The 11,998-nt window shown below is 31.9% G+C and overlaps 1 protein-coding gene across 2 annotated transcripts in view; it reads right to left on the bottom strand.

Annotated features, from left to right (window-relative positions):
* Window positions 1–1,928: 1,928 nt before the first annotated feature.
* LOC105466648 (F-box protein 8) overlaps window positions 1,929–11,998 on the bottom strand; it is a 54,190-nt gene continuing 44,120 nt past the window's right edge. For both annotated transcript variants that reach the window (XM_011715719.3, XM_011715720.2), the window contains 3 exons: window positions 6,661–6,779; window positions 4,522–4,718; window positions 1,929–2,560 (listed from right to left, as the gene is read on the bottom strand). In XM_011715719.3, coding sequence (XP_011714021.1) covers window positions 2,373–2,560; window positions 4,522–4,718; window positions 6,661–6,779 — 504 coding nt within the window. In that variant the 3' untranslated portion in view covers window positions 1,929–2,372. The remainder of the gene's footprint in view (window positions 2,561–4,521; window positions 4,719–6,660; window positions 6,780–11,998) is intronic.

Raw genomic sequence — 11,998 nt, 5'->3', positions numbered from 1 at the left:
TGAGCTAAGATCGCGCCACTGGACTCCAGCCTGGGCGGCAAAGGGAGACTGTTTCAAAAAAAAAAAAAAAAGAAAGAAAAGCTAAAAAAATGATCTCTAGCAAATGATATGCAAGTTAAAGTCTTTAGGAAGGAAGTTATATCTGAAACTTATTTTTAGCTGTATCAAAATGATTGATGGATAGAGGAATGAGAGGACTGGATAAACATGATTGAGTGAATACAGTAAAATTTTAATTGTAGAATCTAGGTGGTGAATATATAGGCATTCTTTGTAAAATATTTCCACTTTTCTATTTAAAAATTTTAAAACTTATTTTAAGTTTTATTGACACAGAGTCTCACTCTGTTGCCTAGGCTGGAGTGCAGTGGCAATCACCGCTCACTGCAACCTCAAACTCTTGGGTTCAGGCCATCCTCCTGCCTCAGCCTTCTGAGTAGCTGGGACTACAGACAGGTGTGTATAACCACGCCCGGCTAATTTTTTAATTTGTGGTAGAAATGTGGTCTTGCTATGTCACCCAGGCTGGTCTGAAACTCCTGGGCTCAAGCAATCCTCCCACCTTGGCTTCCCAAAGTGCTGGGATTACAGGCATGAGCCACTGTGCCTGGCCCCACTTTTCTATGTATTTGGAATTTTCCTAAGAAAATGTTGGAAAAGCAAATATTGCCAATCCACATTTATAATCAGGTCAGGGTAGAAAAATAAAGTGGTTAAAAGAAAAAAAGTTAGGAAATGGAGGATACAAAAAATGGAAGAGATAAAAGCTAAACCAGAAGCAGAGAGAACTGGATGGTAAGAGACAGGTATGAAGAAAAACAAAGAAGGAAAAATAGAAGGAGGTAGACGAAGGGAGAGGACAAAGTGTTAATCAGCGGAAACTAGGCACGATATTAAATAATAGTTATCACCACCCTTTGTCTTTTGAAATGTAATAAAGCAGTTTTGAAGTTAAAAATTAGAATTGTCACGGAATTCAAAATTATGCACATGTAAAATGATTTGGATATTTGCTTCAGAATCTTAGAAATCATTTACTATCAGTCTAAAAGTCCCTCAGACATTCAAAATTTGATTATCGTATGTCTTGTCCTTGAAAAATCTGTAGTACAACATTCCAGTTGTAATACTGACAACCACTTTTGACTAAGGGTCAGATTTGGAAGGAAGCCAGGATTCAATATCTCTAGTAAGGAGTTTCTAACTCCCTCAACTCCCTCCTCTAAACTAGCAGCTCATCCCATCACATACTATTTCATTCCTAAGGTTATGTGTTTTACTTGGAGGTCACTTTTAACTCACCATATAAATACACTGTTCTCTATCATTCTAATGCTGCATATTTTAACTATTTACTTCATATAGTTGCTCTCCACTAAGCAGATTTTTTTCTTCTCAGTACCCAGTTATGTATTATTTGTGAGAGCAGGGCCCATGTCTAGTACCTCACACAGTGTTAACACATGTAAAGCCCTGGATAGATACTCACTGAACCAATGAGTAAAGAGTGTTTACTGTTCTTCACAATATCTCTTCAATGGACTCTGAACAGGGATCATCAAGATTAGAAAAATAGTAAAGTTTGCATAATCACACCACATACAAACAAGCAAACATTTACCAGAGTTCTAATAATACTTTACTTTATTCCTATGAATATAAATCATAAATTTTGATCTTTTAAAAAATCCTAAATGGTTTAAAGGACTGACTGAGACTTGATTAACCCAGTTTTTAAAATAAAAAAACAAATTATAAATTTATATTATAAAAATAACTGCCAGTTTTGCATAGTAATATAGTAACAAATCAACACTCTTCAAAGTTTAAAGGAAAAGGAAGCTGGTATTGGTTTCTATCTGAAGTCAGATCTAACTTTTAAGAAGAGAATAGTCTCAGATCAGAATCAAATAAATTTCAGAACTCAGTTTGAGAGAAAAGGAAAAACTTTAGTTAAAATCTTTACAATAAAATAATTATGACTATAAATCTCTTTAGTTAAATATGTACACATTACATGGTATTTGTATAAAGAATGGAAATGGATAAAGTTTTTCAGGCAAATCTAATGCACAAATACACCATCTTTTAGAGTATAATGTCAGTTTATCATTCTTTAACAGCTGTGTTAGACAATGGCTCTGCTTTGTGCAAAACATGATAAACAAAATTAGGAAAAATTCTGTAAAATTATTTAGTTCCCCAAGGAAATTACTAAAATAGAAAATGGCAAAAGAAAAAAAGGTTGCACACTGAAGCTTGATTGTATACTCAGGCTACAATGACCAGCACTGATGTAACCCCCATATCTGCTAAGTCCTTGGGTAGCTTTAGTCTGAAGTAAAAACTTGAAGTCCTAGCAACTGTGCTTTTTACGCAGCCACATGGCCAATAAGGTAGATATTGTCATAAAGATGCCCTACAAAATCTTCACTAATATTTTGAGCAGCGCGACGGGTATTTCGAATAAATTCTCTTTTTGACATTTTATTCTTCACATGAGGGCTAGTGAGGTCAATGGAAAGTAGAATCAAAGAGTAGCACAGTACATAGACAGCATCTGGAAGGAAAAAGAAACAGTTCAAATTATTAGTTGGTTTACAAAATATGATTCCAAGGACATAATGTAAGGCAAAAATGTTGATAATTTCAAGAGATCAAGATTAGCTCATAAATACAGAGTGACTAGTCCATGCAGTTTGTCTAGGCTCTTCCCAGTTTTGCATTGGAAGTCGTGTCATCCTGGGAAACTCAGTCCTGAGCAAACCAGGATGGTTATCATCCTATCTTAATACTAATTAAGCATGTATTTCCTTCATTTCAAAATAACTTTAGAACAGTTTAGGAGTGTACAGTAAAAATTCATTCTAGATTTAAAAAATTTAGAATTGCCTTTATTTTGTCTTTGCTTTCAAATGTGATATTTCTATTCAAACATCCATAAAATACATTTGTACTGTCAGTATTTAGCTCCTCTTTCTAAAAAAAATTTATATAGAATGCTTTTACAAAAACCCAATTTAATTGGAAAGCATCTTTAATGACAAGAAAACGTATTAATCTGGTACTAGAAAATAAAATGTAAATAACTCAAAAGATTATTAATATTCTCATTTAAGATACATGTTATAAAGGTCTGTGGAATTTACATGTTAATTTTTAAAGTAAATCTTTAGGGAAAAGACTGCTACACCTGAGCACCATGCAACAAGATTTTATATATGCTTAGGGTAATATTTGATGTTTAATATTAAAATAGTAACAAATATCATGATAGTTCTACTACTATGGAGCTGATATTTTGGAATCCTGCAGTCTTAAGAAAGCCAAGTTGAACATTATGTCATGTAAAGCATGCTCAACAAATTTCACATGACAGGAACAGTTTTGTAATATCTGTTTAATAAGATAAGCACAATAAAATTTTTGATATGGAAAGATAAGCTATACCAATTGAAAAAATATGTAGGAGATTCAGGCTATATCATATGCACATAAACATACACATATAGATAGAAGTACACACAAATAATGAAAACCAGTTGTATTAAAAACAAATTTTAGTGAAAAGTGGTGCTACCTATGATATGCAGATTATTAAAAGCTTTAAAAATAATTTCTCAAGTTTTCAATTAGACTAGTAGAAATACCTAACACCCAAACAAGAATAGTTTCTTAAAGAACTTATGTAGCTAAGTCTAACTTTCTTCTTAAAACAGTATGTGTGTGTGTGAATATATATGTACATGTATGTATATATGTGTATAGTTGTGTGCATATATACACACACACATATATACACACACATATACTGTTTTAATGGAAAGTAGAATCAAAGAGTATCACAGTAGATAGCATCTGGAAGGAAAAAGACTGCTTATATTGCATACATATTTTATGTATATGCATTCTATGTAATATGTGTATTATATGTATTCTAAGAAATTATATGTATATATACATATATACACATACACATACATGCATGATAGCTATGTCTATGCATATATGTATAAACATATATACAAATGTATATATATGTATTTACAAATTTAAATATGTACAAATGTCTATATATACATATGTACAAATATATATTACAAATTTATATATACAAATATCTATATATACATACATAGACATACAGACATATGTAACAAATGTATATATACAAATGCCTATATGTCTATATATATGTCTATATGCATGTCCAATAGACATTTGAATATATACAAATTTGTAATATATAAATTTTTATGTAATATATAAAAAATATAAATGACTATGTATACATAGTTATGTGTATTTATATACACACAAACACACGCACACCATAGCTATGACAAACTGTTTTTTCTAAGCTCACATAAATGATGAAGTAGTCACTGCTACAAACAGTAAAACAAGTATTTGTAATTACTGAGAATATTTTTCCCCACAGTGAGACAAATGTCTCGTATGTCTCTGTTTTTACCTAAAAGTGGGCATGGGGTGATGTACTATTAATATATATATTCTTACCAGGACTAAGGCCAAGTTCTCGCATTAAATCAGGGTTACAAGCACAGAATCTATGTGAGAACTTTGTTATAAGAGTTTCAAGATACTCTCCACGCTCTTCAGGGGCATGGATATGACGAAAAAATTCTCTCAGTGCATTTGGCAAGAACTGATTTCTAAAATTATGCAATGTTACAAGGTCATCCAAGACATCTCTCCTATAGAAAGAAAAAAAGGCACAGCTTTAACTTTTCTTCATTAAAAAAACGGTAAGAAAAAAATAACAAATTTCCATTTTTTGGATAAAAATACCTTATTATTGATTACTAGATCAGTTAGTCCTACAGAAGTATGCATAATTCCCAATATTAAAAAAATCTAAGTATGATTATTTAAGACGTTAACTTTGAAATCCCTCATGAGTAGTTTATAACAAAATCAAACAAGGTAAAACCTAATTTTACCTCTATAATGAAAAAAAAGGAATTCTCTAGTATTAAAATGAACAACTTATTTTTAAGTGTCTTCTTGGCTAAATCCAAATAGCAATAGAATTGTTTATTTTTCAAATTATGAAAGTAATGAAAGTCTCCACCTACACCAATTCACATCTTCAGAGGTAAAAACTATTTACACAGACTTTTAAGAATGCCTACGTACGCTATATATTGTTTTAGAATTTTTTTTTGCTTTTTTCACATAGTATATTGTGGACAGCTTTGTATATCTTTATACCTAGATCCACCTACGTTATTTTTAGTGGCTTCACAGTATCCTATTTAATGGACGCAACAATCCCATTGATATACATTTAGCTTATTTGCTATAATATAAATATTTGTGTGTGTATATGTAATTTTTAAAAAAAATCACTAGCATTCCAATATAGAGTGAAACTTTGTTACAATGGCCTTCAATTCTTATTGAACTCAGTCATGATTATATGATCATTATCTTCAACTTCTACCAATTGCATATAACAGGAATAGGCGAACTACAGCAACTGGGCCAAATCTGGCCTGCTGCCTGCTTTTGTAAATACAGCTTATTAGAACACATTCACACTAGTTTATGTATTGTCTATATCTGCTTTCACCACAGAATGGCAGAGTTTTAAGTAGCTGTGACAAAGATCATATGACCCACAAAACCTAAAATATTTACAAAAAGATCTGGTTCTTCACAAAAAAAAAAAAAAAAAAAAAAAAAAAAGAAGAAGAAGAAACAAGAAAGAAAGAAAGGGAAAAGAAAGAAAAAAACCCCTGCCTATCCTTAGGTACTTAGTACTTAAAGATTTAAAAAAAACTTAATGATGTCATCTTTACATGTTTCAATGACCAGTATGCTGGACTATGAACTTCTTGATGACAGGGATTATATCTTAATCATCCATGTACTACTACTCTAGCAAAGTTTCTGGAATATTATGAACATTTACAGATTGTTCTTTAAAAATATTGAGATATACAAAAGTTTGAGAATTACAATGAAGGTAAACATATTTTGAAGCCATACATTAGATTCGCATGAGAGTTATAATTTTAAAAATGGTGGTTCAGTTATGTGGCATCAAAACGTTGTCCCCAAATTTAAGTTCATTAATAACCAAAAGTAAAGTGTACAAATGAATAACTATCAAATCAGAACAGCATAGTAACCATCATCTCTGTGTAAAACACTGCTAAATGTTACATTTTCATAATTTTCTCACTTGAACATGACATTTCTGTATACTGTCTACATGCAAATATATATACCTTATATCCCTAGGATTTGGGGTTTATGACCATAATCTGTCTTTGTACTAGCTTTTTTATATGGATAATTTCGTAATTCAGAATTTTTACCAATATAAACACTTAGATTATGGCTACTTTTAAAAAATCAGGGTTGCAGATTCCTGAAAAATATTTTGTTTTGGTTTGCTACTACAAAGACGTTGGGCTTCCATTTTGTGTGGACTTTTACTTTTAAAATGGTAACTTCCTCATCAACAAGTTAAAGCTCACAAAAGAAATGATGTATGAGATATAGGAATCTTTTCCCTGTCTTTACTCAATTTTGCAACCAGATGATTATTATGCAGTATTAAAGTAAAACTTAACTCATCAAAAACATTACTCAACTCATTTTGGATGAAAAGTTAATTTTTGTCTTTACCTTTCATCAAGATAGATTCTCAGTTTTTTCCAATTTAGTGTTCTTGTACAGAAGATAAACTTTGCTATTTCCTTTGGCGAATCATCTAGGATACCCTTGGACATAAAGTAGTTCACTCCCTAAAGCAGAAAGACAAGTCCACATAAATAAAATTGCTCTTTATTTATATATTTTAACAATTAAGCAATAGCAGAAGAGTAGCTATAAATTGTTTCCAGTATTAATAGACTTTTTGTAGCTTTATCATGCAAAATACAAGCTAGAACTTGGACTGAAATTATTGTTTGTGGTTGATAGTTTACATGCAATGAAAAGCAGGAAATTCAAAGTTAAGACTGTTAAAGAAATCTTATTTAATTTTCTGGCTCATGTCAGGTAAAACTAACTATACAGAAATATGGCCTAATTTGGGGAAGGGGGCTGCAGATGAAACCACAATACAGACATAAAACAAGCTTTGTAACAAACACTTCTGATGTCTAATAGAACACATGATTTCTTAAAAGTTCACATATATATTGTAGTATGCCTTTCAAGGAAATAGTTTTTTTATTAAAAAAATACTCCAAATGAAAGACTAGTGATTTTATTCTGGAAGAAAAATATTAAATTATTTAACTTAAAGGAGGCCCAACTCCAGGCCAATTTATAGGTTGTACTACTTTGGCTTTAAACATTGCTATATTCTACAAGAACCTAGCTACAATACACACTGAGGGAAAACATATTAAGACAAAACAATTCAGTGTTTTTCATAGAATTTATCTTTGAATTTCCTTTTCTCTGCATGCAAAGTTTTCCAGAGAAGCATTACCCATAAGTTTTTACCTACTTTAGATTTAAACCACCAACAACAAAACACCACCAACAACAAAAAAAATCAAATGCTGAAAACAGTATTCTCTCACATATACAGAGGTCACATTCAAATAAATGTCTTAGCTGGATTTGAATGTGCAGTTATTGAAATAAAAGGCAGGTGGGTTTATTTCAACTTGCAGTTATCCAGATACATGCATTCCCATGAATACTTATGTCTGGATACTAGCACACTATGTGCCGCTAATTGGTAGAGAAAATGACGTATTATATACACACAACATAATGTTTTCACACATAAATTCCTTTGGCATTTCTTCACTTTACAAACACTTACATAGTACTCAGAAATATTACACACATTAAGAATTTTAAAAGTTGGAAGAATATCTATAAAAACCTTTTCAAGATAAAAACGTTCTCATAAAACTTTTACGGCAAACTTTTTTTTAAGTAGTTAGGTACCACGAGGTAATGCTTTTGAAAGGTTATAATTATCTGTAAGTTGTAATTCAAAGATAAGGCTTTTTATATAAAACTAACTTTATGAGCCATCAACATAATAGCCTACTAGCAATTTGATCAAATTTCATGTGAATTTTAATAATACAAAAGCAATGCTAAGGCACTGATTTTAAAAATGTACATGAAGAAAAGCAAAATGTGGTAACGTGAAACTTTCTCGTCAACTCTGTTGTAACCTGTATTTCAGACTAAATCCTGAATACAAGGACTAGAAAATGTAATATGATAAGATGGAAAGCCAAAATACTTCTTTGGAATGAGGCTTTCATCAACTGTCCGAGGGGGCAGCAACTAGAAAACCATTAATGTTTGTTCTATCCTTTCCTTCATTAGTTTGAATAATCGAGAGTTGACTGTATACTCAATCTGCTTAGCAAAAGTCAGGTTTAATTGCTTCCAAAATTCCTCAGTGTAGAAGGGTAACAATATTTTAGAATTATTTCCAGTATTTAACTTTAATTGAAATGATTAAAAACAATGTCAATTAAGTATTATTTAATAGATTCTTTATTCATACCTAAATCAGTATCTGAGATGTAGAACTAATGCTAAGCTACTTTTTAAAAATTGTGCAAAATAAACAAACCTACTAATACTATACATTAATGATATCTAATTCTCTAGTTATGTAATCTATGCCACTTTAATATCATTTGGTGATACTTAGTTATAAATGAACATTGGTATTTGCCTCATGTAAACATCATAAAAATACACTGTTAGCCATATTCTGTTTTATAAAAAACACATTTTGAGAATTTTACATCTAATCTAACCTGAGTTCTCCCAAATCAATCAAATACATAGGAGCAGGCATGAGCACAAAGAATTGTTAAATTCAATTCTGGAAACTGGGAACACAGTTTGAAATAAGCCAACTCTATTGGTTTTATGAGGAAAAGAGGCATCAGCTTCAAGCTTGGGATTCCTTTGGAGAGGAAGGTTACTTTAGAAGGGCTACCAAAGTGAATGGTAAAGGAATAACAAATACAAAAAGACAAGAGACCAGATTATAACTGTCTCTAATAAGCAAGTTGGAAGTCATCCAAATTCTCATCTTCTTATATTTTAGATTGGTGTGAAAGTGATTGCGGGTTTTTGCCATTAAAAGTAATGTCAAAAAACTGCAATCACTTTCACACCAACCTACAATTAAATATAAAAAAATACCACAGCATGAGGTCTGTTGAATAACTATACATTTGTTTAGTAAGTGGTATAAGCATTTTTAAAAGTAAAATTTTAGAAGAATGGTAGGGAAACTCCTAGACCACATAGCATATCAGTGATTAGTCAGGACTAGAACTCAGAGCAGTGTGTATGTGCATGGGCATCTGTGCAGTGTCTCACATGCAAAGGAAATCATGAGTCTAGATTAATATATATATAGTATTCTAAAGAAGGAAGGTTGTAGCTCAGTATAGTCTACATAATTGACTATAAAAGTTTCCAATTTTGTGTGTCACCTTTTATGAGGCATACTGACAAATTAGGACTTATCTGGATAAAGGAAATCAAGACCCAGTGAGATTGTTGAAGGGTGTAGAATTCATGTTATGTAAGAAAGAGCTGAGGGATGCAGGAGTATTAGGTCAGAGAAGAAGACATACTTAGGAAAGAAGAAAAGATTAAGACTTTAGGATATCTAAAAGGCTGTGTCACAAGGACAAGAGAAAAGATGTGTGTAGTGGTAGTGAAGATGTTAAGCTCTTTTGGGGGGTTATGGACCCTTTTGAGTACTAGGAAAGTCACAGAACTTCTTCCCAGAATAATGCAAGTACACATTTTTTAAAACAGAAATTGAATTCCATCTAAGGAGCGCAGGTTACAAATCCCTATCCTAGATGAGTATAGAAGTAAAGTCAGGAAATGTCACTTACAGGCAGACAGGTTAGTACCACATAAGGAAGGGAATCCTTGTAATTTCAGTTGAGCTGTTCAAAGACCAATCATTTGTCTTTGCTTGATTCAATTTTTGTTGTTGTTGTTTTTACATTTTCAAAATAAGATTAAGCTTCAAACTCAGAACTACTTAAATTTGACTGTTTAATCTATACACATTTTAACTCCCATTTGCAACTCTGTTCAACTTTTAGAATTATCTAAATTGTTGCAGTCATAATGTAGTTCCTTTTTTTGCATGTGGGGAGAATTCTGAGACAGTTTTGTCAGATAACTCTGAGATGAATCATGATGGTGTCAGTACTATAATGGGCTGAAACTATCATGATTGATCTCAGTTATCTCCAAGCACAGAGATCAGCTCTTGTCAGGTGAAAGGAAACTATTAGCCAAAATATATTTAAAAAAAAAAAGTTTTAAAGGATAGTTACAGTGGGGTAAATAAAATTCCTCTTATTAAAATAGATATTAGGCCTCATATTTCTTGGGAAAATAAACTGGTAAATAATGTTCATGCTACTAATTATAAATTTCATAGTCATTTGATTTTTTTTAAAAAAAGTATCCAGTTCACTTTACATTTAGATAGAAACATGAATGCCTAAAGACTAGCTTGTAAAATAGATATATGTGTATCTATGCATATTTACATATATATATCTGCTTTAAAATGTTTTTTAAAACATGAACTAATACATTAACATTGTCTACATTTTATTTTTGAAATATATTAAACACAAGGTGTGATAGGCAAGGTATTCAGTGATAGACACTGAGTAGTGTAACACAGTTTTGCCCTAAGAAAATTTAAGTTTATATGTGGCAATAAGACACGTACATAAACATCTAGAATACACACTTGTGCCAAGGTACATCAATAGTACATGGCAGTAGAAGAAAATCTAAATGAATGCTTATGAAAAGTGTTTCAGTAGTTCACTGAAAGGAAAAAAAGTCACTATGGGATAGGACAATTGGATAAGGTTTCCTGCTAGAGATTAGACTGAAGTAATGTAAGGGGTTTAGACAAGGAACGTAAGGGGTTTAGACAGCTCTGAATGAGGAGAACACGGGAGAAGAATGCTCCAGTTAATACTATATTATATGAGCAAAAGTAATATAAAATTTTTAAAAACTATTTTTAGGAAGGAGGGGGAAATATTTTGGGTTGGAGAGTAAGTCTACAACCAGACTATGACAGTGACAGAAATAGCGCTGTATTTTAGGGTAAGAAGTTTATTCTCTATCCTAAATCTAACTGGAAGCCTCTGAAGGCTTTTAAACCTGATGAAGCAATGGGCTACAATGTGAATTTGGCAGCAATATAAAGAGAAATAACGAAAGAAAAACTAGACAGTGGGCCATTCAGCAGAGCACTCAATAAATAGATAGTAGGCTGTACCACTGTCCAGGTTTGAACATATGAAAAAGCACTAGAAATATGCTACATATATGAAAATAACTTGATAAATATGCTGGCTATCAAGCCATGTGACAGTGAAAAGTGAAAGACAGCTGATGGCTCTGGCTTAGATGAAGAGGGAAATGACAGAAAATAATAGGTAAAAAAAGTCATAGAGCGCATTGATTTGAAGAAAACAGTGATGAGTTAGCTTTTAGAAATGTTGAATTTTAGGTGATGACAGATATAACTAGAAAGGCATAGTAGGTAGTTGGTAATGTAATAGGATATATTTTAAAAGTGAGGGTTGAAGATACAGATTCAGGATCCTGGATAAGAAATATCAGTAAGGGAGTAATGAAGAAAAGGATAGAATAATGTTCCAGAGGCCAAGAGCCTTTGAGTTAAAGAACAGGGTGTCTAGTGCAATTATGCAGTATGATGGAAAGAGCATCATTTTTAGGACAGGGACCAAGCCATGGTTCTGCAACTTAACGATGATATGAATATAAACAATCTACTCAATCTTCCTGAGCCTTAGTTTCCTAATCAGTAAAAATCTTAGTGGGCTAAGTGCATAGCAAAAGGAACACAGCTAGTTTTCTTTTTCTTGCAAATAGCTCAAGGATACTAGAATAGGAAGAGGGCACTGAGTTTGGTGACTGGGAGGAAAGAAGTGACTTTCAAGAG

This window comes from Macaca nemestrina, chromosome 3, assembly GCF_043159975.1.
Source record: "Macaca nemestrina isolate mMacNem1 chromosome 3, mMacNem.hap1, whole genome shotgun sequence".
Taxonomy (NCBI): domain Eukaryota; kingdom Metazoa; phylum Chordata; class Mammalia; order Primates; family Cercopithecidae; genus Macaca; species Macaca nemestrina.
Note: the sequence above shows the minus strand (reverse complement) of the source record. Positions and strands in the feature narration are given on the sequence as shown.